The sequence below is a fragment of the Rissa tridactyla genome, chromosome 5 (assembly GCF_028500815.1).
Source record: "Rissa tridactyla isolate bRisTri1 chromosome 5, bRisTri1.patW.cur.20221130, whole genome shotgun sequence".
Classification (NCBI taxonomy): Eukaryota; Metazoa; Chordata; class Aves; order Charadriiformes; family Laridae; genus Rissa; species Rissa tridactyla.
The window spans coordinates 44,374,252-44,401,497 of record NC_071470.1 but is presented as its reverse complement, the minus strand read 5'-3'; the positions used below and the strand labels follow the sequence as shown (position 1 = coordinate 44,401,497).

The window sequence follows — 27,246 nt, the reverse complement described above, 5'->3', positions numbered from 1 at the left end:
CTGGGACATTATATCGCACAGGCCCTTGTCCAAAGCCAACTTCTGAATCCCTCCAAGACCGTAGGTTCCATCTCTCAAAGCAACCTGTGGCAGTGAGAGCTTCCCCCTCTCCTCACAACACCTGCCAGAATTTTTCTTTAAGAAACTTGTTTGCCCTTTTGCTGTTCACCTGCAGGAAAAGTTTGGCCCCTTCCCACTGATGACTCCTGTTCAAACTGAAGTTATAAGCCAGGAAAAGTACCAATGTTGTTTATTTACAAATTTAACAGGAATGTTGTCAAGTATGTGATTACAATTTTCACTTTCCCACTTTACCATAGTTACAGTCATCTATACAGTACAATAGTTTACAGCATCCATAATTCTGTATCTCCTCTCTCTTGCTTTTCACTCATCCCATACCTTCAGCTTTCTCTGGAAAGCAGCCCATGAAGAAACGTTAAATCCCATGGGGGAATAACTGAAAACTTTACAGAAGTGACAGGATTCTACTGCAGCTCTCCAGGCTGAATCTGAAAATAGACATCATATGAGACATAAATAGAGAAATATTGCCCTACTAGGAAATATTACTTTACTGAAGACTTGCATCTGACCCATCGCAGCCCCAGAGCCCAGCAATCCCTGCTACTTTTGGCACAGACAGAAGGTTGGTGGGAGTCACTTCTGAAAATTCTGCCCTGGACTCAAAACTTTTCTGATGTTGACATTGCTTTACTCATCTTTTGAGAGGAATGTAACTACAAAATAACAAATGCCCTCTTCTTTGGAGGCTTTTACAGATTTCCCAACCATATCTCATCAAATGAAAGCAAACTACTGTAAAGTTCTAACATCTCAACAATTTAGTAAATTTTAATAATTTAGTAAAATGCGAGAGAAAATTAAATACTCTATAAACAGTAAATTTTTTTTTTCAACTACAGGGTCTAATGTGAACTCAGCAGGGGTTGTAGAGGCTGGGATCCACCTCTTCTTCCCTTACAGCTGAATATTTCATTGCACAAATCCGCTTCACAAATTTAGCGGGGGTGGGAGGGGGGAGGAAGTATGTGCTGGTTTGGTTTTTTTTCCCCTTTAGCTTTTTTTTGGAGGCAAGGGGAAGAGGGGGAAGCTGGACAGTTTTGCTTGTTTGTAAACATAACAGATACATTCCAAAGATTTTGTGCAACAAAACATTGGCTTCATCACCTTTTCTGATATCAGTGTACTAATACAGCAACCTGTCAACTGTTGAGACACAGGTCATAGTGAAATTCCTAGCAAATAGGGGTTTACTGGTATTTCAACTGGCATCAGGACTGGATGCTATCAATAGACAGAAAGAACAGATATTTTTAAGCCCTTCTGTCTTTGTGTGCCTGTATTAGAAACATTTACTACAATAATGCCTAAGTAATATCTACAAAAAAAAAAGGTTTATTGCAGTACATGCTGAACATTAAAACTACATCTACATTATCAACTAGTGTGGACCAGCTGGAGCAGAGCTGTAGAAGCGATGGTGCTGAGGACCTGGTGGCTGCACCATTCACACTTCATGGCTTCTATTTTCTGGCTGGCTGGCTTTTTTAATTTGGAGTATCTCTAGAGAGGGTGCATTACACACCAAATTATTTCAGATTAAAAAGCTCAGCCTGCTCTTAAATAGCACTGATCAAGAATTGAGCTGGTGCGTGATACTGTTCCATTTCCAGAGACACAGAAAAAGGAATGTGTCTTATAGTGCTTCATTTGCCAAGGATCTACCCCATTGTGCCTATGACTCACCTGGTATCCCAGACAAAGGAGGGCAGTTCAGCAGATGAGTTACTGTAATCCTAATTTAGCATATTGCTCTAATACTTTAAGGTAGTAATGTGTTCAATGTAACACAGTAACATAGTAACATAGATTTCTATAGAACAACTTTACATAAAAACAGCTGAGGCCAAACAAGACTAGCTGTTCTGACACTAAAATTGTTGGGCCAGTTTTCCCAAGCTTTACAGTTACAGCTTTCAAGGCCTGAATAGAGAGAGGGACCTTTTTCAAGGAGTTAAAGATACAAAAAGAAGCATTTCCACAACATTCATTTTTCTATCCAGTGTATACTCAGTTTTATTTTCTGTCCCCAAACAGCTGAACTTGCAAATGCTTCTCAGGTTCTAATCTCCCCGACTTACCGCAAGTTTCTACTGCTTTCTCAACAGCAAGCGTCCAGCACTGAACCAGGCTCTGACAGCATCCGTGCAACACTACTGACTACGAATAGCTATACGAGGAAACTTAATAGTCAACGATGGCTGCATTAAAGATTTTTTCTAAAAAGAAAGGGACAGTCAGAGCAGCTCTATTTTCAAATTAAGATGGTGCTACTCTAGCAATCTATCGCAACGCTTGTTCTTCAGTGCAAGTGACATTGCGCGTGACACATTTAGGGCAAGGAAATCAATCCTCCAAATGTTTCTAACTCAGTAATCATACCTAGCTCTCAAATGATTTTACAATGAAGAACTGAAGTCGATTCCAAGCAAAGTACTGCAAGTGTGACCTGTACTCACTAAATGCAGAACACCTGCAAAATTTGTTTCGACATAAAAAAAAACAAGCAAGTGCACACAAAACCAGTATTGCAGTTAACTACCAAGCATTAATTAAATAGCTTAGACCATAATAAATTTCTGTCAGACTACACTCTGTAACTTTATATTGGGTTGGTTTGAGCAAATGTTATGAGCAAAGAGGCTACATCTTCATATAACTTAAATCTTAACAGCCTAATCAAAGAACTATCATTAGAGTCCAGATCCAATTATGAACTAAAAAGTGAACATTACTATACATTAAAAAAAGGTTTCAATAGTAGTAACAGTTAGAATTGTTATACATACACTACCTATTGCCTCACTCCTTTTCCTGGCGTTATGCTCACCCTCCAGCTGCCCCCCTGGATCTCGAGGCTGATGGCATCCATTTGTCCCAGGAACATACAGCAAGTCATCAGCGTCCCCAGTCTGAGCACAACATTGACAGTTTCTTCCTCCTGAACCTATAAATTGACTTGTGATCATGTTTATGTTTGATAACACACTTGTAACATCTTGCTCTTTCTTCATCTGTCTGTATGTTCACAATTATATCCGATTTTACTGTATATAGTGCATTTTACACGTGTTACATACTTTTTCCTCTTCGTCATACACTTTTTCTACCCGTTCTACTCAAAATGGGTTTTGTTTAGAGCCAGGATTCTATTTTTTCGACTGACCACTCAGTAGTTTGCAACCCAGGTTTCCAGTGCCAACACTGCCGCTTGAGGCTTCCATCAAGTCATTGTTCCTCTACACTATCTTATTCCTTTAAGCCCATAAACACCCCATTCCACACAGAATAAGTACTTGCCACTGACATCTATGTATACCTATGTGTATAGCCTAGAAAAAAAGTACATGTAAAACAAATTAATCATACCCACCTGGTCATTAACAAGTTGCTGTTATAGCTACACCAAGTGAAAAGAAAGCTCCAGGTGAGCGAAGGGAGGCACAGGCAAAGCAAACCTGCTGTGCCTCAGTCATGAGGCTGCACTGAGTTTGCTCACACCTGTGCCCTATCTCTGGCAATGGTAATAGCTGGGCTACAGCTTTGATCCCCTTCTTTTCCCTAAAAGGTAAGCATTCGCAACAGACTAGAGATGGACGTTCTTTTTACTGCCAAAAAAAAAAAAATAATCTGCCAGAACTGAGTTAAACATTAATGTCTGGAACGCTAGTGTTCCGAAACATTTTGTTGCCACTGTACAGTAACTGTTTGCCATAAAATGTGAGATCTATACAACATTCTCCATTGCACACCTATGAAACAGTTTTAGATAAAGTAAATAATAGAATTATTACTTAAGTATACTACAGGAAACTTTAAAAGTCTGAAATTAAGTTCTAATTTACAGTAGCAGTATCTTGACAAGACAGTCCTTCCCTCTGCACAATAGATTTTTCATTATTGCAATAAATCATCGTTAAGTTATTTAATTCCAAAGTCTACAAAACACCTGCAGAGCTTAATTAGCCTTTAAATACATATGCACAGTAATGAAGCCAATATGAGTTTGAGAATACAAATATACACTATACACTTCTATCACTTCTGTTCAATGGTTCAAAGTAACTGCATTGTTAGTGATTCAAAAATCATTACAACTAGTAATGATCTTTCAGTGCAAAAAACATCTTTAAAATGTCTCTGTCCCACTTTTTTTTTTTCTGACTTTTTAAAAAAAAAAAAAACCTTCATGCAGAGTAGGGGTTTCCATTGTAGTTGGTCAGAGCCACTTCCATGGAGACTAAGGAAATGCAATTGTGGGACTGACTCTTTCGAAAGGTGGGGGTTGCTCCAGGCTGTCTTCGGTTGACAATTCCACCCCCCTCCTAGGAAAAAGCCGGGACAGTTTATGAACCTCATAGTTTCAGAAGAGACAGTTTTGACAGTAAAGATAGTCAAACGGCAATCTAGTACTACCTGCATTTTGGACACAAATGTAAACAAGGGAGCTCTGAAATGGCATACTTTCTCTCCCTGACAGGTCTGATGACTTCTTCCTCAAATAGCTGACTACATACTGTAGGTATCTATGGGCATTTCTGCACTAGGAGCAAAGACAAGCTAGAGAAGTTATCCTGGTTTTTAATTTCCTCACACAATGCAGTTTTACATCCTAAATCAATTGCAAAACATCCAATTGTTAAGCTGATCTTCTACAGCTATTGTAGGACACTAAATGTGAGAGAATAATTACGCTGCTGGTCCAAATTCTGATCTAGCTATTCCAGCTATTTAAAGAAAGACCATCCAGCTCCAGTCTTTAACTTAGTATGAAATAAATGCAATATTAAAAAGTTGGATAGCAAGAGTCTATACTTTATATAGGGAAAAATTAAAAATTTAGGTGTCAGATTTTTAGTTTCCATGCAAGCAGATTTGAAAATTTGAAGAAATTGAGAAAAATGGTTTAAGCATAGCAATATACAACTATCGTAAAACTATTAAAATACCATCTATGTGACATATCCTCATCGCTATTAGACAGTAGTTTATACATAAGCTCTTAAATTTATTACAAAATAGATTTCCACCACTACATACCAGTCTCCAGAAAGTTTTTATTTATCATCTCAAAATAGTAGATATTATAAAAATAAACCATTATTTAATATTCAGTTATTTTTATCATAGTTTTCTTTTTTGAAACAGAAAACATATATAGAAAAAATAAGTTTTCTATGGGTGTCCCACAGAGCATGTAACCATCCGTTCTATTGCTGCAGAAAAATGAAGCGTCTCCAAAATAAGGGAATATAGTCTTAGCAGCCTGTTCTTCCTCCCTTTAAACTGCAATCCTCTGTATGCACATTTACGGAAATTTAGTAAGGCCTGAACTGAGAAGGGTGGCTATCTGGAGGAGGTGGAGGAGGCGGCGGAGGAGGTGGTGGTGGCAAAAATGGGTATGAGTTGTACATGTTTGGGCCTGTCCAAATCATATTCAGATTTGAAGGTGGAAGGTGGAACTGATGCATCTCATTAACAGAACCAAAAACTGGAGGAGGAAAGGGATACTGTTGCGTTATTGGATTTTCTTTTCTATGAGGCTGTGGAAACACTGGAGACTCCTGATGGATTCTGTTGTCTGAAGAGTACAGCTGTGGTGGTCTTACTTGTGGTCTCAAAAAACCTGGAGGGCCTGATGGAGGAGGAAATGGATCCCTGGAGAACCCTCTGCCACGGTATCCCCTTGAATAACTTGAAGCAGGTGGTTGCATTGACTGAGGAAGTCCTTTATTCTCACCTAAAAAAAAAAAAAACACACAAGAAACAAAAAACCACACACAATATTATTATTTTGAAAAGATTAAGTTTAGTTCTCACAAATCTTTCAAGCTGAAGCCAAAGAAATTTCAAAAGTAAGCTTATCAACAAATAACACTGGCAAATAATACATAAACAACAAAATAACTCATCTTGATTTATTAGAGTAATATAGGAAGAACGATCCTAAGGGTTGCAAATTCAGTCATTAAAAAAGAAATTTCACTTTCTTCTCCTCCAGGCATTTTCATTTGTGTTAATGAATCACAGGAACAGTCAAACTGTGAGCATTTTGGAAGCTTTGGTTTAAAACAAGATTTAAAAGCAACACATTTTAAAAATGAAGATAAATCAACACTGCATTACACTAAAGTGGTATACAGCTTTCAGGCCTGAGCTGATATTATAGCAAAAACACAGGACACAGAAAATTATTTAAACTAAAATTAATGAAATTAACTTAGTCTATCAGAAAAAAGGCAGCCTGTACCCTTAGCCCATTAGCTTTCATCATTCATTTTTCAAAGATTAATTTTTCCCTGTACAGGTCACTGTAAGCATATATTTAAAGCTCATAACAAATGTACTGCCACTTTATACAAATACTAGAAGAGTATTAATGGGATAAGTGCTGCAAAGAACACCAAAATATTAAAAGTGTTCCAAAGAGCTGCTAAGATATTCAAAAGGCTGTAGTATGTAAACCAAACATGATCTCTGAAGAATTTTAGGGGTAGAAACAAAAATGTATTTAGGGGCATAAGACTGCATAAAATCCACTGACTTTTAAGAACCTATGTGGACCTAATCCTTGGCACTAGAACACATAGAAACATTTTCACCTTTGAAAAGCTAAGTCTGGAAATCTAGTTGGATACCAAAATTCCTACTCATTTTCATGGGGGATTAGGACTTAGACTCCTTTGGTGCATGCAGTCCTCTCAGAAGCACTGAAGTGAAAGTACTTGAGTGAATATTTTTGTTCTTTCTTCTCCTATCAAAGGCTGTAACAATGAGCCAATTTTAGCGCACTCAGTTTTATGAAGATGCAACCAAGCAAAACTCCAGCTGAGACTGAGTTTGTGCCTCAATTTGCCAGATATCCTTGTTGTTGAATTCCACAGCCAAACTAAATTGCACACAGTGTCAATTTACACCACGTTATTTACAGAAAACTACAGCAAATCATAACCCATACTCCCTTGACAGATTGAGACAGTTCCTCCTGTTGCTTTCTCAGTTATGGAACACAGTTCAGTAACAGCCTCAGCAAGCCCTAGGCAAAGGCAGGTCTGCAATAAGCTGGCAGAATAAGGATATGGTGGAGAATATGCCGTTCTGCTATATAAGCAGAAACCAGGAGAGAAAACAACCATCAGCAACAAAGGGAAAATATGGCACGATTCAGATCCTTCCCTTAAGGAAGAACTGTCAAAACCAGAGGGCAAAAGCCAGTCCAAGAAAGATCGCAGCTTTATTTAAAGGGTACAAGGGAGGGATGTACTGTACACAGAGTAGAACTGTTAACAGGACAGTTACTAAATTCCCAGATCAAGAGAAAAGGGGGTCACCGGGGCACAACATGCTCCAGAAGAGCAGCAAACTCATGGAAGGAGTCAGGCCAAGGCCAAGCTAACTGGAAGGAAACACTGTACTGCAGACAGTTGAAGAAGCCTCCTATGTAAGCAGCAGAGGAAAGGGCAGGGGATGAGAGTCAGTAGTATTTAAAGGGAGTATACAAAAAGCATGCAACAGAAGCAGACCAGTGAGAACAGAAAAACAGGGATGTGATTCAAATTATTCAATGAAAAATGGCAACCAAAAAGTTTTGTCAGTAAAGAGGCATGAGAGAAGACAGATAGGAAAATTTGGTTATTGAAAGCAGAGCACAACTGCAAGCATACACCTGAACAGATCTGTCAACAGCAGGAGAAAGGAAGGTGAAGAAGGCTATGTATATTATGAAAACCTATACATGTTTTATTAAACTACTGTAGGTTTTTTTATGTAACAACTGTGTTAGGTAAACAGAGAGGTTCTCAGCAGGCTACACAAGTAACAGTTTTTTTCAAGGAGTATTCCTATGCCATGGGTATGGAAGAGCTTCCTTTTCAGACAGAGGAATAAATTCCCCATCTAAGACTTGTGTCTTCTCCCTGACTGTCAGAAAAATGGGTTTCCAAAAATTGCACATGGCTGCCTTCTCCCTGCACTCAAAGGCTTAAGCTGAACTTGGGCCCCAATAACCCCTGCAACAAGCAAGCTCAAATTCTAAAAGGTGGCATATCTTCCACATCCTCACTGTGTGTCAGCTGACACTGCTGTAACAGCCTTTGAATTTCCTCTGACAACTGTCCTCCTCCTAATAAAACTTTCCTTCCACAGTTTAATGGAAAAAATCCTTCATTTCCCTTTTAAATAAAAATAAGGAACATAGCCACAAATTCATGAATATAACTTTGAAAAGCACAGAAATACTGATTAACTGTAGGAAAGCTCAATTATTAAGATAGATATCATTGTGTATTTCAAACTCTGTTTAAGAGAGAAAAGCATTCTCCCACAGCGTTTACTCACTTGATGCATTAGTTTCTGATTTGAGTTTCTTCCTTCCTTGACTCTGAGGCTTCTTTTTCTTCTGTTTTGCTTCTCTCTCTTTTTCATCATCACTGAAATCCAAGGCCTGGTTAAAAAAAAAGGGGGGGGGGCAGGGGGGAAAAACAAGCCATATAGAGACTGCACAGAGAACTTCAGATCTAGCAATAAATCATTATTTAGAAAACAATGCAACCTGCAGTCAGCTTAGAAGACTATTAAAGCTGCACTTTCCTATTTTGCATTCAAAGAGCCATCGTGCATTCAGCTGGCTTCTCAACACAATCAAAAACTTATCACTCCACAAATTTCTCATAAGACAATTATACAATACTCTGTTATTCCTTCTAATTTTCCTAAAAACAGCAACATTCAAGTACTTAACACAAATTTTTGATTGTCTAGATGTTAGTAAGAAAATAAATTCGACATCTCTGAGGGAGCTGGCTAGTTATTGCCAAGAAAAAGCTTTTGAAGGGCAAACTGCAGACTAGGTAAATTAAAATACAGATTTTTAAAGTAAGTTAAAATTAATTTGGCAACCAATACTTAACTCAGCACACAAACTACATTAAAAAAATATTTCTAGTTTAAAATTGTCACTAAATTGTAACTTCCTATAGTATATTTAATAACACTGTTCCCATTAAACTTCCGATAGCAACGTTATTCCAAAGGAATTTTCAGCTTCAGAGAACGCTGTCATTTACAATAGACTGAACACCACTGCAACATTTTGCTACCTTTGAATCCTAGCTTACATTTAGAATGAGGAAAAGTTATTAGTGACAGGAAAGAAATCTGTCCGCATAATTAGTTGCCTGAAAAACAGCTCACTTGTATGACTTAATGGTTTGCTCCCACCCCCCCCCCCCCCAAAATTCTGAAAGGAAGGGGTTTGCTGCTCACTGATGTAACTCTATAGGTTATACAGAGCACGGATCTCAAAAACACTGCACTAAAACAGTGCTAAAAAAGCCATGTAGAAGTTAATTCTGAATGCAACTATTTCCTCTTCTACATAAGTGGATTATATTCTTACTCAAAAAAATCCACAAGGAATACAACAAGATGATATATACCATGAAGTAAAAATCTTTCACTAACTCCTGCTTTTTCTAAGCACTTTAATATGCCATCCTCCAGTAGAGCAGAAATAACAAACAACAGGTACCTTCTGTTGCTAGCTAATTTCCATGTAACATTCCATAAAAGCTGCCTCACTGAGAAATCACATTCATCTGCTCCTGCTAGCCTTGCAGCATACAGGTCACACTTTGTCATCCTAAGACCCCAAAGACAAGGCCAAGAGAGGTTGTATTACTGAGTCTACAGTTGAGCTGGGCTAATTAGGAGCCTGTCAGAAAAGGAACACTTACCATATACCTTAAAGTAGCAAGCATAAAAGGCATAACATGGATTAATTGAACATTCATACACAAATAAAGCTTCACAATATCACAAAAAGAACCGACTCCAGCAATTGCATGCAGTTTACTGTGGGAGCTGGCCAGAAAAGTTATAGAATCAGCTGCCAGCTGAGGGCTCTAAAAGAGTCTGGCTGTAAGAGACAATTTCAAGCATCAGTAGCATTAAATTTGATCTGCACCCTTGTCAACAGCCATTACCTTCACAGCAAAAGCTACTTTCTATCAGCTTATCAGCTGTCACAGTTTGGATATCTTAGTGTAAACTCTAACTGCTAGAACTATCCAAAGATTATTCTAATTAAGGATTACAAGATGTTAGATGTGGTGTTTTCTCCAAAACAGAGCACATAGACATATCAAAGTCAAAACAGCCACGGAAACAAAAGGTGTCATAAAAAGCAATCAAGTTTGCCCATCCTTGCCATCGCTGATTTTTTTTCAGGCTTCCTTCCTATAGTGAAGTACAGTAAACCTAAAGTTCCCCGGTACTTTCAGATTATAACCTGAAAGTAACAGTATCATAATTAAAACTAAGAAAAATCACAAAAAAAATAAATACCAACTTTGGAAAAAGCAATGGATCTATATCTGCAGAAGACTTGACTACTGGAGTGTATTCAGCCAAATTTTAAAGTTACTTTGGTTCCTACAAATTCAAATTACACAGTCATAAACTCATCTCCTGAACAGCTTTAAAAATATGACTAGCAAACAAAAAGAGCTCACCATCAGCCAATAAACACATTTTGTATCATCATCACTAGAAAACTGTTCAACGAAAGAAATCTAAGACGAGCCAAAAGTTTCTAAGTATACACAGTCTTTCAAAGCTCTATTGATCACATACCTACTGTCCAGTTCTATGCAACACTTCTAATTCTCAAATGATCATTCTGTGTGAGATGTCATCTCCCAGAGAAAGGAAGGCAATTTACAGTCAGAACTGACAGACAAAATTCTTTGAGCGAAGTTAACACTGCTCAGCTCAATTCCATTTGTGGGAATGAAAAAAAAAGGTATTTCAAAATGCATCATCTTCACCATAGTGGAAGAAGCAGCATTCTGGGTTGACAGACTGATACATTATTACAAGACCTATCTTCAAGCACAGTAAAGCCTGTGTCACAACATCTCTCCTTCAAGCCAGAACAACTGGCCTGGGATAAGGACTGTGAATGAAAAAATTGATACTGTCCCTCACAGCATCCTTCCGGACAAGTTGTCCAGCTGTGGCATGAGTGGATTCATGGTGTGCTGGGTGAAGAACTGGCTGAAGGGCAGAGCTCAAAGGGTTGTAGTGAATTCCCAGGGCTACATCTGGCTGGCAAGCCAGCCCCAAGCCTGTCAGTGTTCAAGAGGCATTTGGAAATGCCCTTAATAACATGCTTTAGCTTTTGGTCAGCCCTGAATTAGTCAGGCAGTTGGACTAGATGATCATTGTAGGTCCCTTCCAACTGAAATGCTCTATTCTATTCTAAAAATTGGTTACAACACTAAAAAAAAACAACACAACAAAACAATTCACAAAAAACACCTTAATTATAGAGTAAGAAGCCCCTATTACATACTTTAGAATTAAGCAACCTTCTGGAAGGTTCAAAACAAGCAGATAAAGAGATCTCTTTAAGATACTATGGTAGACACAAGGCTTCCAGGAATCTCCGCTCTTTTGGATAAGATAGGCTAAAAGCAGGAAAACAAATCTCATGAAAACACCTCCATAAAACTCTCAGCCTCGCAATTCTTATTGAAAAAGAAAACAGTCAGGAGAAGTATAGTTAGAGTGGAGTTAAGGAGCACTGGACAGGAAGCCTGGCTGTCATTGAAGAAAATGTTACAGATCCTACAGTAAATTATGTCAACGGTCATGACGAGCTCTCAGTTCTATACTGCTTTTGTATGGAAGAAGCTCATCTCCTCTCATGAAACTACTGTTTTATAATAGCAAACAGTAATGAAATCTTGCATTCTTTGAATGGTTTCTTAGTAACAGAGGATGTATCAAATTAATCCAACAGAGCAGACCGCAGTACAGTTTGCGGAGTACTAGCAGGCCTTTAAAGAAAACTGCTCGTGGCAAGGTAAAAGACAAAGCTGCAGTGAAAGAAAGCAAGGACAAAAATTCCCTAGCAGACTCAAAATTATTAGGCAAGGTAAAATCACTGCTACTCAAAGTTGGAATGTTCAGATTGCCAAGCATGTTCCTGAAGGACTAGAGTAACTGAAGATATAAGTTTTCCCAATTGCAAAAAGCAGTAGAAAAAGATAGCTAGTACTCTCTACACTGACTGTGGCCTAAGAAAAGCATGACCTTCTTTTCAATGAAGAAAAGAAGTACATCCAATTCTTGTATGCGTAGAAAAATAAGCTTGCTAATTAGTTACTCTGCACAGATATTTCTCTACATGTATCTTGTGTAATCAAAAACAATAAACAAAAAAAATCCTATAGTTACTTACTTCAGGTGGTGGCTCTTGGTCATTCTTCCAAGATGCATCTGAACCTTTTTCCCTAAGAGAAAAAAAAAAAAACACACATATATTAGACAATCAAGATGAAAGAAGATGGTGTAAGGAGACTATGAAGCATCTCTTGTTTGAGACACATAATAGCAACATATTCCAGGTTAGAAATAATTTGCAAGAACTGTACCGTAGCAAATATGGTAACACTTTCTTCAAGGTATCAGATCTCCTATACCAGGAGCTGCCTGTTTTGAAAGAGGCATTTGGTTTTTTATGTTGTTTCTAAGTCAATAGAACTTCACTACATATGTCACTCGAAAAAATCTTCCTGCTTTGAGTGAAGACTGAACATTTCAAACACCTAATATTAAGATATTCTCTCAACACATACATTTGAACCTAAATTGCTTTGAACCTGAACTGAGGTAGTTCACTGCAACTTTCTTTTATGTCAACTAACTGCTGACTAGTCATAAGCTTTCTCATTCTTCTGGTTACAGAATACTTATGTCCAGTTAAAAACAGCAATGAACTGGTCTAGTAGAACACAGGCTTTAAGTGTATCTATAGCAAAGAGAATCTGGAGTCAAAAAAACCTCTAAGCCCAGCTTACAATTCTATTAATACAGTGTTAGCTAGATAATTAGGTTTCATCTTCTATTTTGTTGTAAATGTAATACTTCAGACCTTAATCCTGATTCCTTTTCTTTTCAAAGTACCATCACAAGTTTTAAGTAGCAGTTCTAACACTTTAAGCCTGTAATACTCCACAAGCTGGTCTGTACACAGTCAAAGTAACAAAAAGCAGAAAAATAAGAATCATCGGTCACCAAATTTGCAATCTGCTAAGGTCCAAGAGCCTTCTTGTGATGCACCAACTGAAGCTCAACTTTGCCATGCCACCAACAATCCATGCCACCTTGGTTTCTTTTATATAGACATTACCGCAGAGATCGGAAATCAAAATTCTTTATCCTTTTTCAATGAGACTTGTGAAAATGCAGCTTCAACAAATAGCACTAATTGCCTCACAAAAGCTGAGGAACCCCTCCTGACAAAGCTAAGAAATAAAATATCGTTCCAGTGAAATGTAACTTCATTCACATTAATCAGAAAATATGGTTTACGTCAGATTACACCAGTGTTCACACTGGTCATTTTAATGCAGAGTGAGAAAGAATGCCTGATGCACTGTTCAGCTGCACTGGTAAGTCATGAAAGCGTGAGACATCTTACCCAGTGTTCAATTTTGTACCATATATGACAGTAAAGTACTACCAAAGGACAAATAGTTCCCAAAACTAGTTGCAAAGCATGTAACAAACTAAAACATAAGTCTCACGTCTCAGATGCTGAGCATGGCACACAGTTATTGATGTAGTAAGCAGATGATTAAAGTCTGTGCAGTTACTGTGCTAAGCAACAAAGTTTAATGGCACAAATCAAAGACCAGCTGGCATCAAAATGATGCAGAAAAACAAACAGGCAGCAGAGTGAGAAAGTGATCTGTTTTGGTCTTCACTAAAAGGAAAAAAAAATATGCTTGTTGCTTCTACAGAAATGAGAAAGGTAAGGGGGATAAGACTCCAGCAGACCTGGCCACAGACACCTGACTAAAGAAAAAATTCAGTAGGAATACTGGCAGAGTTGCAATTAATGCAGACATCAATATTGTAATTTTTTTTCTGACTATAGAGAAGAGAGACTAAATCGCTTGTATGACAAAGGACTTTTTAGCCTATAGTTATTTCAGACAATTATTCATCAATAGTTAGAAAACTAATATCTAGCAGTCATTTATTATGTTTTATTTTTTATTCTGTATCTTTGAGTACACTTCCTTTTAAATGCCAACAAGTCCTACTCATACATGCTACTTTCCTCAGTCAGACTTGGGTACACAAACACTATTGAGAAGTTTCTGAACATCACACTACATTGGCACACAACCCCCCTCCCCCCCAAATTTACAGCAGGTAATTTTCATATAGAATTGATATTCTCCAGCTTGTAATGTGAAATAAAAATAGTAAATAAATAAAAACTTGTTCAGATTTCAAACAAGTTAACTATAACTTATGAAACTAAACAAGAATATGAAGAACAACAAAATCCAGAAAGTTCACCTTTCAAAACCCATGTATGTGTGTGAGAGGGTGTCGGGGAGGGAAGTATCAATGAATTTATTTCTGGTTATGGTCTTTTTAGGTAACACAACAACACGAAAAGAAAAAAGCGTAATATATTAAATTGAATAAGAAGCTACTAAACTTTAGTAATTTAACACCTTAGAAGCTTGTAGTTTACAGCTACTCTGTACTGTTCTGAAAGGTCAAATCAGTACAACTTTGTTATTACAGCACAGTTGAGAATACCTGAAAAAAGGAAAAGTTTTAATGTCAAGCTTAGTCCTACAGTTTCTCACTCAAGGCTAAACTTCAATTCAGTATTTTTAGCTATATTAAAAGATACATTATAACCAGAATAGAAAAGAAGTCAGACTCACTGTTTTAGTTTCTCTGCAAATATATACTGGGTGAAGTCCTCCACTGATGGAGCAAAATACATGCTATCTTGCACATTAATACCTTTTGCTTTGATATGCTCAGAGCTGTTAAATCTTAACACATAAAAGGGATGTAAAACAGGACCAAATATCTCAAATATCTGTAACACAAACAAAATTAAAATGTTTAAATAAACCAAGAGTAGGTAGCTAATTTCATTGTAGACAACCGTGAAGTTTTAAGATGCTTTGTATTTAAGAAGTTCAATATATCTTCAAAATGCAGCATCAAAGGAAGTTGCTTTCATGCTTTGGTTTTATTACCACACTTTGATAGTATAATTCTCCAACTACTGTTTAAGACTTAATGTGGAAAAGTAAGTTCTCTCACACGTTGATGTTGCCTTCACCCACCCAACTGCATTGCTTTCATTGTCTGCTTCCTCTACTTTGGCCATCTTTCCTTTTGTCAAATCTGTTCTTTGCTCCACTATGCTTTCAAATCTCTTACACCTGGAACAATCTCCTTATCATTTATTCCTCAAAGTTCATCTTTACAAGACGCTTTTACATCAGTTCCCCTATCTCTTCCCCAACTGCATGGAAAGCAGAGAATTCCGAGATGTTGTACTGAACGTCTGCAAATTCAGGCTGAGGTTTTTTGTTTCACTCATGTCTAGCATTCAAAGATATTATAGTAGTAACCGTTCTGGATGATGGCTTTCCTTCCCCAGAAAACATACAAAATTCAATGCAACACCCCTCTCAGCAAACATACTTCATTATAGTTGCATAAAGCACACACTGGCCTAAAACTGGAACTGTAGAGCACAGATATGTAAACATTCCCCATTTTTCCTGAAACTTGACTCTAATTTCTCCAATCTTTGCCTCCAACTCCTGGCAATAAAAGAGCCCAGACTGTTATTCAGGACATTATACATCTGAAAGCAACCCCTCCCTCTCCACAAGCACTCATAAAATAGCAGAAGCTGATCGCACATTGTAATTCTGTAAGGATGCACTGAATTCCAGGTTAGGAATTCTTGAGAATAAAAAAAACAGATTACTATAGCAAGAGTCAAAAGCACAAAGAAAAACTATGTATCAAGGAAACATTATATTTCATTTAGTGAACTTCAACACTATGTGTTGAAACAAACACTTTGAATTTTATATTAGATAACAGGTTTTTTTGCTTTACACACACCTTTCCTGCTGCTTGCCGATCTTCTTTAAAAATTATACTTTCCTCATTTATTGGAGGTAGGCCTCTCAGTGATTCAATTATTACTAAAATGGAAAAAAATAAATAAGAACTTTATGTTTCAACAGCAGTATACAGTTAATCGCAGAGAAACGTAACAAACCACAACATTATTTGTCTACTAAAATTCATAGAGCTTCACCTGAAAGTTTGTGTGCATACGCAAACTACTTACAACTGGATGCCCCTTCTCCAGTGATATGAGTGGTAACTTTTACATTTGTTTACAGAATTATTGTTCTCTGGGGTAGAGAAAGGAGATCAGATGACAGGTACAAATGAGAGATCTGAGATATGAATATGTGATTTACCCAAGATGTTTCTTAAGTGCATAGCAGCAATAAGCTGGTTTTTTTTGAGTGCAGATGCACATACATATTCTGCCTTCTTAGTATTCCAAATGAAATTCTTCTCAGAAAAAAAAAGAATGGAGATGGCTATTCACCATAGCTTCCCCTAATAAGTCATAAGAATCAGACCAGAACACAAAAGATGTCTGGCAGTCCAGTCACAGTAGCAACTGGTGGTCCCACTTATGTATAAAGGTACACAATTCGAAATACATTTCTGCAATTTAATATCATATAATAGTATCACACTACATTTGGGCTTAATCTATGATTAACAATGGTATGAGTGGTCAGAGTGAACAAGTCATTGTAGTAGCTCAAAATATGAAATCTGTTAAGACTTAGTAGAATTAAACACTTATAAATGGACACAGAAACATGTTCTAATACACAATTTGATATGCCGGCTACTTCATTTTTACGTTTTCCAGATTCAAGGACATAAAAAGCTTATTATTTACTGAAATCGTTAGAGTAGTTCACATTTGTTGCTTTAATTTACAGAAATACTGTGTCTTCCTTTACATTCAGCAGGAACAATGCTTAAAGCTGTCAATACAGAGGCCTAGCAGCATTACACTCAAAAATTCTGATTCTGAAGGTAATCTTTTCTACTTCTAAAACAACTGAACACTCCATTAAGCATTCTCAGTGCCCCTCCACCATCAAATAAAATCACTCAAGCACTTATTGTCACTCAGACTTGAACAAAAACTAAGATTATCACTGCTAAACTTACATAACAGGACTTAAAGCAATAAACATCTCATCAAGCTAAAACTCCACCTTTGCTGCTACTTCAATCTGCAAACACCTTGTGACATGCCAAGCAAGCCTATGACAATGCTATAAGCTTAACAGTTCACTTAATTTCAATAGAAGGAAATCAGTTTATTTTATGCCTACCTGTAAGATAAAATATACAAAAAAACCCCCCACACCAAAAACTCTCAGAGAATGCTCTCAACTTGACTAATCCTGCATAGCCCCATATTCCAGTAGGCTAAGGAAGATATTCTGAAAACATAAGTCACGCCAGTCCCATGAAACTCAGAAGAAACATTATCACCTACAGCCTATTTGACCTACAGCTCCCCCTATCCCAACCCATCCAAAATCCTCAGCTTATACTCTTCCAGGGCCCAAAGTGCAGTCCAAGGGCAGGTTTCTCATATATAACAAAGCTGTTTACTTTCCAGGCTACAACCCACACAGTGAATTTTTCTCTTCTCTTCAAGTACCCTGAAGCAAAACACAGCAAAAGTTCCATTAAATTCTCATACACAGAGCAGAAGTTAAAGTTTACAGGAAGTACTGTCATCTTGGTTTAGCTAGTGTGAAGCAAGCATGAGCCTATAGTGTTCTAGCCTTATAATAGCCTGTATAACCTGGAGTCTTTTACGATAAAAGAAAATTTAATAGGAAAGGCTATTTGCTTTAATTCTTTTGTACCCCACTTAACCTAAATATTTGACCTTTAAAATTGAACTTAATTTCTAATTTTCATAAGCAAATTCTTTTGAAAGCAGTTCAAGTAGCATGGAACACTTGTAATAAGCTTAAATACAAACATACTATGGATACTTTATTAATACCAGCTTCAGCAAAACTTTGATTTCACACATCAAAAAAATGAGGTCCCAGTAGATCTGAAAGGATCCCTGAATGTATATCACCTGCCGTCAAGCTTATATCTATTGTATGTCTCAATCCCATTAAGCTTACCCTCCAACACCTATAAATCATGTTAGCTATGCTGTCCTATGACTGCTGACACTGGCAGCTTGTATTTGGTCAAGGTGCCAGAAGTGGGATGAATTAAAAAAAAACAAAAAGAAAAAAGAACAAACATCATACTCAATGTACCAGTTACCCAACAAGCACTGCTACACTGGCTAAAGAAACAAGTCTTTTTACTGTCCTCACATATTAACAAGGAAGCACTTGGGACTGCATTGTACTACATCTGTGCTTTCAGTTATACACCTCCTGTATCTTCAGAGATAATTCAAATATAGCATGTACAACTGGAAGACTTCCTAAAATACTGCAACTGTTCAATCCTATTGTTGCCAGAATTAATATAAAGATCACAATACACAGTGAAAAAAGGCTTTTGAATGAAAAAATTAGAACATGGAAGTCACACAGAAACACATGCATAATAGTCATAGTACGTTAATTTTTTGAAGATGCAAGCCAACTAAACATGAATTCAACACAAGTGTCATTTGGTAGTCCAAGTTCTCATTCAGCAATGTGCTACCGCCTGAAATAGAATGCTGCAGTACCAACACTTTGAGGGAAGAGTTAAGTACACAGTCAGTGTAGAGATATACAGAAATTATTTTAATTAAAAACAAAGCAAACATATCTTGCCTACCTAGCTGCTCAATGATGCTGGAAACTGTCCCAAAGAGCTTCAGTTCAACATCATCAGGCAGAATTATTGTTAAGTCTTCAACAGGAGGTAGTTCCTGAAAATATCAAGTCAATGTTCAGAATATAATCTCATCACACTTAAAACGTTCACCACTTTGTTGCTGCATAAGTTTGACAATCAGAAAAGCCTCCTAGCATTCTGAAGGTTTAATTAAAAAAAAATTTCGTTTGATTTCCCTCTTTCAGAATAATTTTAAATGAACTCATCTTGGGGAATGTCACTTCTGAAGACATCTCTATTGAGACACTACTCTACATATTTCTGTTGCAACTAAAGTAGAAGCCAATTTTATTCAAGTGGAGAAAACCAACAACTGATAGACATTTTGTTCATTTTTTTTGAACTTTCAAGTCAGATAAATTAAGTTCAATGTACAACACAATAATTAGATAATCAGTAATCAAAAAGTCAGACAAGTTGTCTGTAATCACATTCAACATATGACAGAAGTGTACACAGTATGTGATAAAATAGTATGAAATACACCAAATATATGTATCATCTTATTCAACAAAATGGTGTGTGTTTATTTATACCATGACTCAGACCATTATAGAAGATGTAAAGATAACAACAATCTAAACAAAGAAAATTATTTTTAGTTGTAAGTTGTATTTGGTACACAAGAGGATAATCATAGAGAACACTTTTGAAAAAAATGCCAAGCTTCAGATAAACAAGTGAGTACTGCACAAACAATATTCAAATTAAACTTTTCCCTCAAATGTAAGCATCAAAATCTGCTATCAAAGGCTGATTAACACCATCACCCACCTCCAATTCACTCATAAATTAAGATTTCTATGTACATACTATACTGGTGAGGATTCAATACAAACTATATGGAATGCAAGGTAAGAGCAACTAGAGTAAGAATCATCTTCAAATACAGCATCTGAATTTGGAAGCAGAGTCCAAACCTTAGCACTGAACTGCACTTTTAAAGGCCACCATCAGAAATAAACTCCCTCTCCAACAGAAGAATCTGATCCTGTCTTACCAAAACTTCACCTGATAATCTTCAGTCTTAACAAAAGTGCTTGGCAAAGGCTTCTAGAGCAACTCAAAGACCAAACAGATACCAAGACTGTCCCAGATCATATAATATAGCATTGAAGTGACTCATTCTGGATGTCATCTCCAAACACGTAGAGGAACAGGAAGTCATTGGAAGTGGTCAACATGGATTTACCAAGGGTAAATCATGCTTGACCAATCTGATAGCTTTCTATGATGTTGTAACAGGTTAGCTGGATGAGGGGAGAGCCGTAGATGTCATCTACCTTGACTTTAGCAAGGCTTTTGACACTGTCTCCCATAACGTCCTCATTAGGAAGCTGAGGAAGTATGGGCTAGATGAGGTGACGGTGAGGTGGATCGAGAGCTGGCTGTGTGACAGAACCCAGAGGGTTGTGATCTGCGGCACAGAGTCTAGTTGGAGGCCTGTAACCAGTGGTGTCCCCCAGGGGTCAATACTCGGTCCGATTTTGTTCAGTATATTCATTAATGACCTGGATGATGGGACAGAGTGTATCCTCAGCAATGATGATGATGATGATACCACTGATGATACCAAGCTGGGAGGGGTGGCTGACACTCCAGAGGGCCATGTTGCCATCCAGCATGACCCGGACAGGCTGGAGAGCTGGGCAGAGAAGAACCTAATGAGGATCAACAAAAGCAAGTGCAAGGTCCTCCACCTGGGGAGGAAGAATACTAAGCACCAGTATGGGTTAGGGGTGGACCTGCTGGGAAGTAGTTCTGAGGAGAAGGATCTGGGGGTCCTGGTAGACAGTAAATTATCCATGAGCCAACAATGTGCCCTTGTCACCAAAAAGGCCAATGGCATCCTGGGCTGCATAGGGAAGAGTGTGGCCAGTAGGTCGAGGGAGGTCAGTCTCCCCCTCTACTCGGCACTGGTGAGGCCACAACTGGAATACTGCATCCAGTTTTGGGCTCCCCAATTCAAGAGGGACAGGGAACTGCTGGAGCGAGTCCAGCGAAGGGCAACTAAGATGATTGAGGAACTGGAGCACCTCCCTTATGAGGAAAGGCTGAGAGAGCTGGCACTCTCTAGCCTGGAGAAGAGAAAGCTGAGGGGAGACCTTATTATGGCATACAAGTATCTAAAGGGTGGGTTGAAGGAGGATGGTGCCAGACTCTTTTCAGGACGAGGGGCAACGGGCACAAGTTAGAACATAGGAAGTTCCATTCAAATACATGGAAAAACTTCTTTACAGTGAGGGCGACAGAGCACTGGAATAGGCTGCCCAGAGAGGTTGTGGAGTCCCCTTCTGTGGAGACTTTCAAGGCTCGCCTGGATGCAGTTCTGAGTAATGTGCTCTAGGCAATCCTGCTTTAGCAGGGGAGTTGGACTAGATGATCTCTAGAGGTCCCTTCCAACTCTGAAGATTCTGTGAAGTCAAGATGCTAATTCAGATAGAAACCCCACACCCTTCTACAGGGCAGTAAGTTTTCCAATGTTAAACCAACTTTGCTGCTAAGACTTAACTGAGTCACGGATGCCGGAGTAAGTCAAAGGCCAAAGACCAGAAGGAAGAAAGCTAAGATTTTGATCATAAATCTCAAACTGGTAAACTGTACTATCTGTCATACTATATACAATATCTGCCATCCTACACTTCAAAGGAGGAGGTTCTGAAAAATAGTTCCACTAACACTCCTTAATATGTGCGTGTTTTTTCCCCTAAGGACATATTCCAGTTAAACATTTTCTTTAATTTTTCATTTTGTCTTTGACCCATGCCTTAGCAAGTTAGCTATTATTGGCAACTTTTTAACAGATACGTTTTAATTTTCAAATTGTATTCTCTCAAACTTACATAAGACAAACTACAACATTTTTACAGACTAATTCTAGTACAGTAGAATGGCTTAGTACAAGATACAGTAAATAATGTAATTGCTAGAAGTTTCTATTAACTATCACTGGCAAAAAGCTATAACTTTGCTGAACCAATGAAATTAATCAGGCCGCTACTCAAAAGGAAGATGATATTTTGTAAACACTTGGACTTGAAGCTAGTACACTAATGAGACAAGTGTAGATCAACAAGCATTTTCAGACTATCATGAGTTTTATTTAAATAAATAATTAAGATGAAAGGTAAATAAAACTTGACAAGTATATCTATTTGAGCAAGGATTTTTGTTCAAAAGTCTAGTGCTTTAAAATAAAAAAAACCCCAACGTTGTCATAGAAGCACTTTTAACGGTTCTACTATTAATCATACTTCAAAACAAAGTGCATGTAAGCAGGAATTGCTCTGATGTTTTACTCCTTCAGAACATAACATTATGTGTGTTTCTAAATCTTTGATTAATTTCAGGGATAAAAGAACATGCTAAGAGCTTTTCTTCACTCTAAGTGCCTACATAGAGCAACAGTTTAAGAATCAACAACATACTCCCATCTCCTGTTGTTGTTGCTACTACTAATGCCTGTCAATGCCTCAGCCTTTCCAGACATTCATTACAAACTCTTAACAGAGCACTGAAACAAAGGTAAATGTATCCAATTGTATCTGCTCTTCAGAGGTTTTTTTCTCTACCTTTCTAATAATTTCCTGTACCCTCCACTGGGCTTGTTTCTCATTCCAGAAAGCATTTTTTATGAAGGGAAGAGATCTACAGAATAACAGATAAATATGTACTGTTAGTGTAAATTGACATTACAGTGTTAGATTATCCTTTTACTTGTAATCCATTACAAATGATGTATAGCTAATCATCCATTAGCAGATTATTACTAAAACTCATTCCTTTAAACCTCTTAATTTTGAGATAATGAGGAATAATGCCAGCAATACTTAATGAGTATGTTATTTATGAGAACTAAAACCAAAAGACAGTATCTCGACGCAAATTAAGGTTCTGATCCGCAATACATAAAAAGAGTGCTACAACAAAAATTGTAGAATAAAACAAATACAAGCCACTTCTATGACCACTCCAATAATTTTGCTTAAGTTAGTAGAGGCAATGCAATCTGAACCTCTAGAAGGCTTAATACAATGTTTGAAATTTTTACCTCAAGGCTAAATATATTTGAAATACATCTGCAAGACATATCAGACCTTCAAGTCTCGCACACAGAGAAAGGACGACAAAAGCATGGAATATACAAAAAAAAAAAATGTTCTAAAATATCCAGAATTCTATCCAGAAGTTTATTTGTTTTTGTCGATTGCAACTGTGATTTTATACAAATATGAACCTGAAGTGTGCTGTAAACCTCACTTCAGATTGGTCTTAGTATACTGAAAAATAAGACATTTTAAGTTATAACTGCGGTAAACCTGAACTAGTGTAAAAATATACATTCAATCACTTGGTATTGCAATGACTTAAAAATATAATACATTAAAATATTTTAAACTGAGTTCCTAGAAAAAGGTTTAAAAGATAATGCATTGTACTTACATCAATAGGCAACTCATCTTTTGTTTTAACACAGTAAGACCTGTTATCCTTCTCATTTGGATGATCATCATCATCAGATACTGTTGAAGGAGAAGACGAAGAGGAGGATGTAGTTGATGAACTATCTGAATCCGAATCACTAAAAAAAACCAAACATGGGAGTTAGAATATAGACTTCTATATTACAGATAAAAGAATGGCTAGATTATAAATTACTCATATAGCTTTGGTTACTTATGTTCTTCTTAACTCTATACACTTGTATACAGAAGAGCAGCAACTTTTTCTGAACCTACAAGCCACTGGACAAGATCACAAAAAAAAAACACCTCAGAAGAGTAGTAGCTTCAGCAGTTTGGAGCAAATGCTAACAACTACAATGGCTCGCTTGGGTTCCCACTGTTTCACTGCTGAATGGTGGATATGGCATGAGAGCAATCACCTCTTTAAATTCTTCTAATCCAGTTTGTCCCACTGGCTACTCCACACAGAAGTCCAGCACCAGCATAACTCCCTCTGTCATACATACATGACAGTACTCCCAGTACTGAACATCATTTGACGTAACTAAGCATAAAAAAATCATGAAAGATAATACATTAAACTACCTGCTATAGCTCACAGTGACTCTTTTGTATAATCCCAACACGAGCATAAAGCTAAGTGTAAATCAAGAAAATACTTATTCCAAGCAACACATATTGCACTATGAAGGTAAAAAAAAAAAAAAACAAAACTAGTTTTTGCAGAAGAGATTACTTTCATAATTCACAGCCTGTTTGAATTCCCCTAGTACGTATTCACACAGATTAGTAATTTAATTTTTCTCACTCGCACATGTGTAAGAGATATTTATTGTCTCAGATTCTTAGTACTTCAAAGTAAAGAGCACAGTAAGAAACTAGTCCTTATTCATGTCAACACATTCGTTTTAGGGAAAGTTTAAGTTCTTCAGGAACTGGTGGAAGAAAAACCACATGGAGTAATTGATCCTGGTGAACAAAAAAACATATTACAAGCCTTACACAAAAATACACCAAGGCAGGCAAATGTTTGTAAAACTGCATCTAGCCTTTCTTACCTGATCTGGCCTCTAACAAAGCAGCATTTAGAAACAAAGTGACAAATAAAACATAAAAAACACTCCCTCCTAGCTTCTTTGGTATTACATTGCCTCCTTCACAAGCAAATGGATGGCTTTCAATTATCTTTTTCTGCATATTTTTTTTTCCAACAAATGCCGATAGGAAAAAAAACAAGTAAGAGAATCTCTCCAAATAAACCTTTTGAAAAAGCCAAATAAGGACTTCTTGGAACAAAATCAACATAGCAGAAAGACAAAAATCAGTCAGACTACCAGAGATCAATCAGTGGACAGAGAAAAAAAAAAGAAAGAACAAAAGTTTGAGATACACATAGTCAGTCAAATAAGTTAAAGCTATCAAGATTTTGTCTTTAATATTCATATGAACACCAGCACAACAGATTTTGGAAGCAAATACTAGAGGTGAAGCCCCTGCCATAGGTCAGGAATTTTGCTCTCCATCACTTCATGATTTTCTGGAAAAACTTTGAACCAAGCAAACAGAGTATTTCCAAAGTCAAGCTCTAACACATTAACTGTTAATAAAGCTCGGTATCTTCTTTTTAAGAAGAGATCCTTAGACTTCATTTCAGCCTTCCCTAATTAGAAGAACATACCTATTCTGCTGCAATGGCCCAAAAAGAAAACACAAAACTCACTGAAACTGAAAAAATATGCAGGCTTCTAAGACTGAAACAGACCCCACATCTAACCAAAGTTACCTTTCACCAACTACACTGAAAACCAAAGCACAGATGCAGTGGAAGACGGAACCTTTTATAAAAAACATACAGGTTGAGAAAGAGCTTTTCCACCTAGATGCCAACATTAGAGCATGAGTTAAGATCTGCAGACTCTTTACCTTGAGTCCAACATTCAGCTTCTTTCAGCAATAACACCGCAGGTGTCTTGTCACAAGCGATATAGGTGCACCCTGTGAGGACCATGTCAAACAAGACGCTCCATTGGTCATGGTGGCCCAACAAACCATTATGCCCTACAGGCCACCACCACCAAACTCATGTTTTCATTAAATCCTATACCCTTACACTCATTGTTTTGGAGACTTATTAATTCAACAGCAAAACTACTAGTGAAACATAACAAAAAGTGTCATCTTTAATGGGAAAAAGAGCTACAGCGGCTGAAACACTGGGACAGGGGTGGACTCGGACACCTCGCTCACAGAGCGCTCACAGGGCAGGCGACCCACGCCGCGTCCCACACTCACCGCCGCGCAAGAGGCCTCAAAGGGGAAAGAGCCACCCGTGGAGAGCAACGCGACGCGCCACCCTCGCCCCGCGGCCCAGCCCCGGGGCTGCCAGGGCTAAACCTACCTGTCCGAGTCCGACGAGGGGGCGGCGGCAGGAGGCCCACTGGGGCTCGCAGGCGGCGGCGGGCTGCGCGCTCCCTCGGCTGGGGGCGGTGGGGCCTGGGCTTCCCCAGTGCCCCCCCGGGGAATCGAAGGGCTCAGCGCCCCCTCCATGCTCGACCCTTGCTCCGCGCCCGGCTCCCGCTCCGCGTCCGGCTCCCCCTCCGCGCCCGGCTCCCCCTCCGCGCCCGGCTCCCCCTCCGCGCCCGGCGCGGTGCCGGCGGTACCGGGCTCAAAGGCCAGGGCCTCCATCTGCGCCACCACCTCCATATCTGCACCCGGCGGCCCGCGCCCCTCTCGCCCCACGCGGCCGGTGGCCCCGCCCCCTCCCCGCAGTACGCCACTTCCGGCTGCCCCGAGGCGCCGGTTTCCCGGGCACGGTGGATGGGGCAGGGCGCGTGCGTGGGACGAAGGGCGGGGTCATCCCGTGGACGTCACGTGACGTGGAGCGGAGGGGGCGGGCGCGCGCGAGGCGTGGGGCTGTGGCTGCCGTTGTGGTGGCGTCTCGGCCTGCGGTAGTAGTCCTGCAGTAACGGGTGGCTCTGCAGGACCTAACCACGGTCTCGGGGTCGCCCGACCACTCGCCACAGCATAAATGCCTGTGCGAGTTCCAGGGTCACCGCAAACACCAACCGCATTGGGCCTGAGGGTCGTGCGGTGCTGCACGCGGCCCTGCGGGGCAGCCTGTTGGTGTCTCAGGCTGTTCTGGCCTCCAGGGGTCTGGTCATACATGGTGACCTCTCGCGTAGGAGAGAAGGGAGGAATTCCCCCCGCCCTCCCCCAGCCTCGGACTTAAAGCTCTTCCCTGTGGCAATAACTCAGGAGGCCAGGAATGTGTCTTCTCTTGGATACAACTTACCCATGGGAAGACCCAGAAGGTGTTTCAAAGGCAAGCATCCTCAGGAGGTCACTGACAGGTCACTACAGGCAGGTCCCTTCAACCCAGGCTCCAAACTGCAACCAGCCAGCTGTGCTCCTGTGCCCATGCTGCAGGCTCCTGACCACCACGGAGCTTCATCACGCTGTCCTTCGGGCTGGCTTCCAAACCAAGAGCTAAGGCTGTCTCCACTCCCAGGCACGCAGGGCGAACAGCAGAGTGCAATATAGGTCTGAGGAGGAACACGATAAATAAATACATGAAAGAGTTAACATGTGATAATGCTGAGAGCACCAAAGAGGACTGGGGCTTGACTATTTGGTGAGAGCGGAGGAGGGAATAATAGGTTTTCCATATAATGAACTTCCCCTCCCCTCTGAGAGGACTCTGTGCCCAAAGAGCACCCAAAACTCTTCATTATTCTCCATAATGGCTGGGATACATTGGAAAAAAAAACATCACAAGTGAGTGCTTTGCAAGTGCTCCACACGGGCTGAAGTGAGCATTGGGCAGGCAGTAGATGTCTTTCTCTGGTAGTTCACTCTACATTTGCAACATGACGCAGCAGAT

At 39.0% G+C, this 27,246-nt stretch overlaps 1 protein-coding gene across 5 annotated transcripts; it reads right to left on the bottom strand.

Moving 5' to 3' along the window:
* Positions 1-219: 219 nt before the first annotated feature.
* Positions 220-26,117, bottom strand: NAF1 (nuclear assembly factor 1 ribonucleoprotein). Of its 5 annotated transcripts, XR_008466597.1 has the most exons (12): positions 25,765-26,117; positions 23,344-23,482; positions 18,841-18,934; positions 16,051-16,133; positions 14,841-15,001; positions 12,329-12,380; positions 8,422-8,527; positions 5,694-5,824; positions 4,352-4,409; positions 2,879-3,031; positions 2,166-2,303; positions 229-512 (listed from the first exon to the last, which is right to left on the bottom strand). XR_008466597.1 is itself a non-coding variant. In XM_054202913.1 (10 exons), exons 1-10 carry the CDS (start codon positions 26,067-26,069, stop codon positions 2,826-2,828), a joined length of 1,335 nt encoding a protein of 444 aa, XP_054058888.1. In that variant the 5' UTR covers positions 26,070-26,117; the 3' UTR covers positions 547-2,825. The 5 variants fall into 5 exon arrangements, 3 of the variants coding, with proteins under 3 accessions (XP_054058888.1, XP_054058890.1, XP_054058887.1); XR_008466596.1 differs by having other exon boundaries at positions 220-512; positions 2,166-3,031; XM_054202913.1 differs by lacking the exon at positions 229-512 and having other exon boundaries at positions 547-3,031.
* Between the last annotated feature and the right edge of the window lie 1,129 nt (positions 26,118-27,246).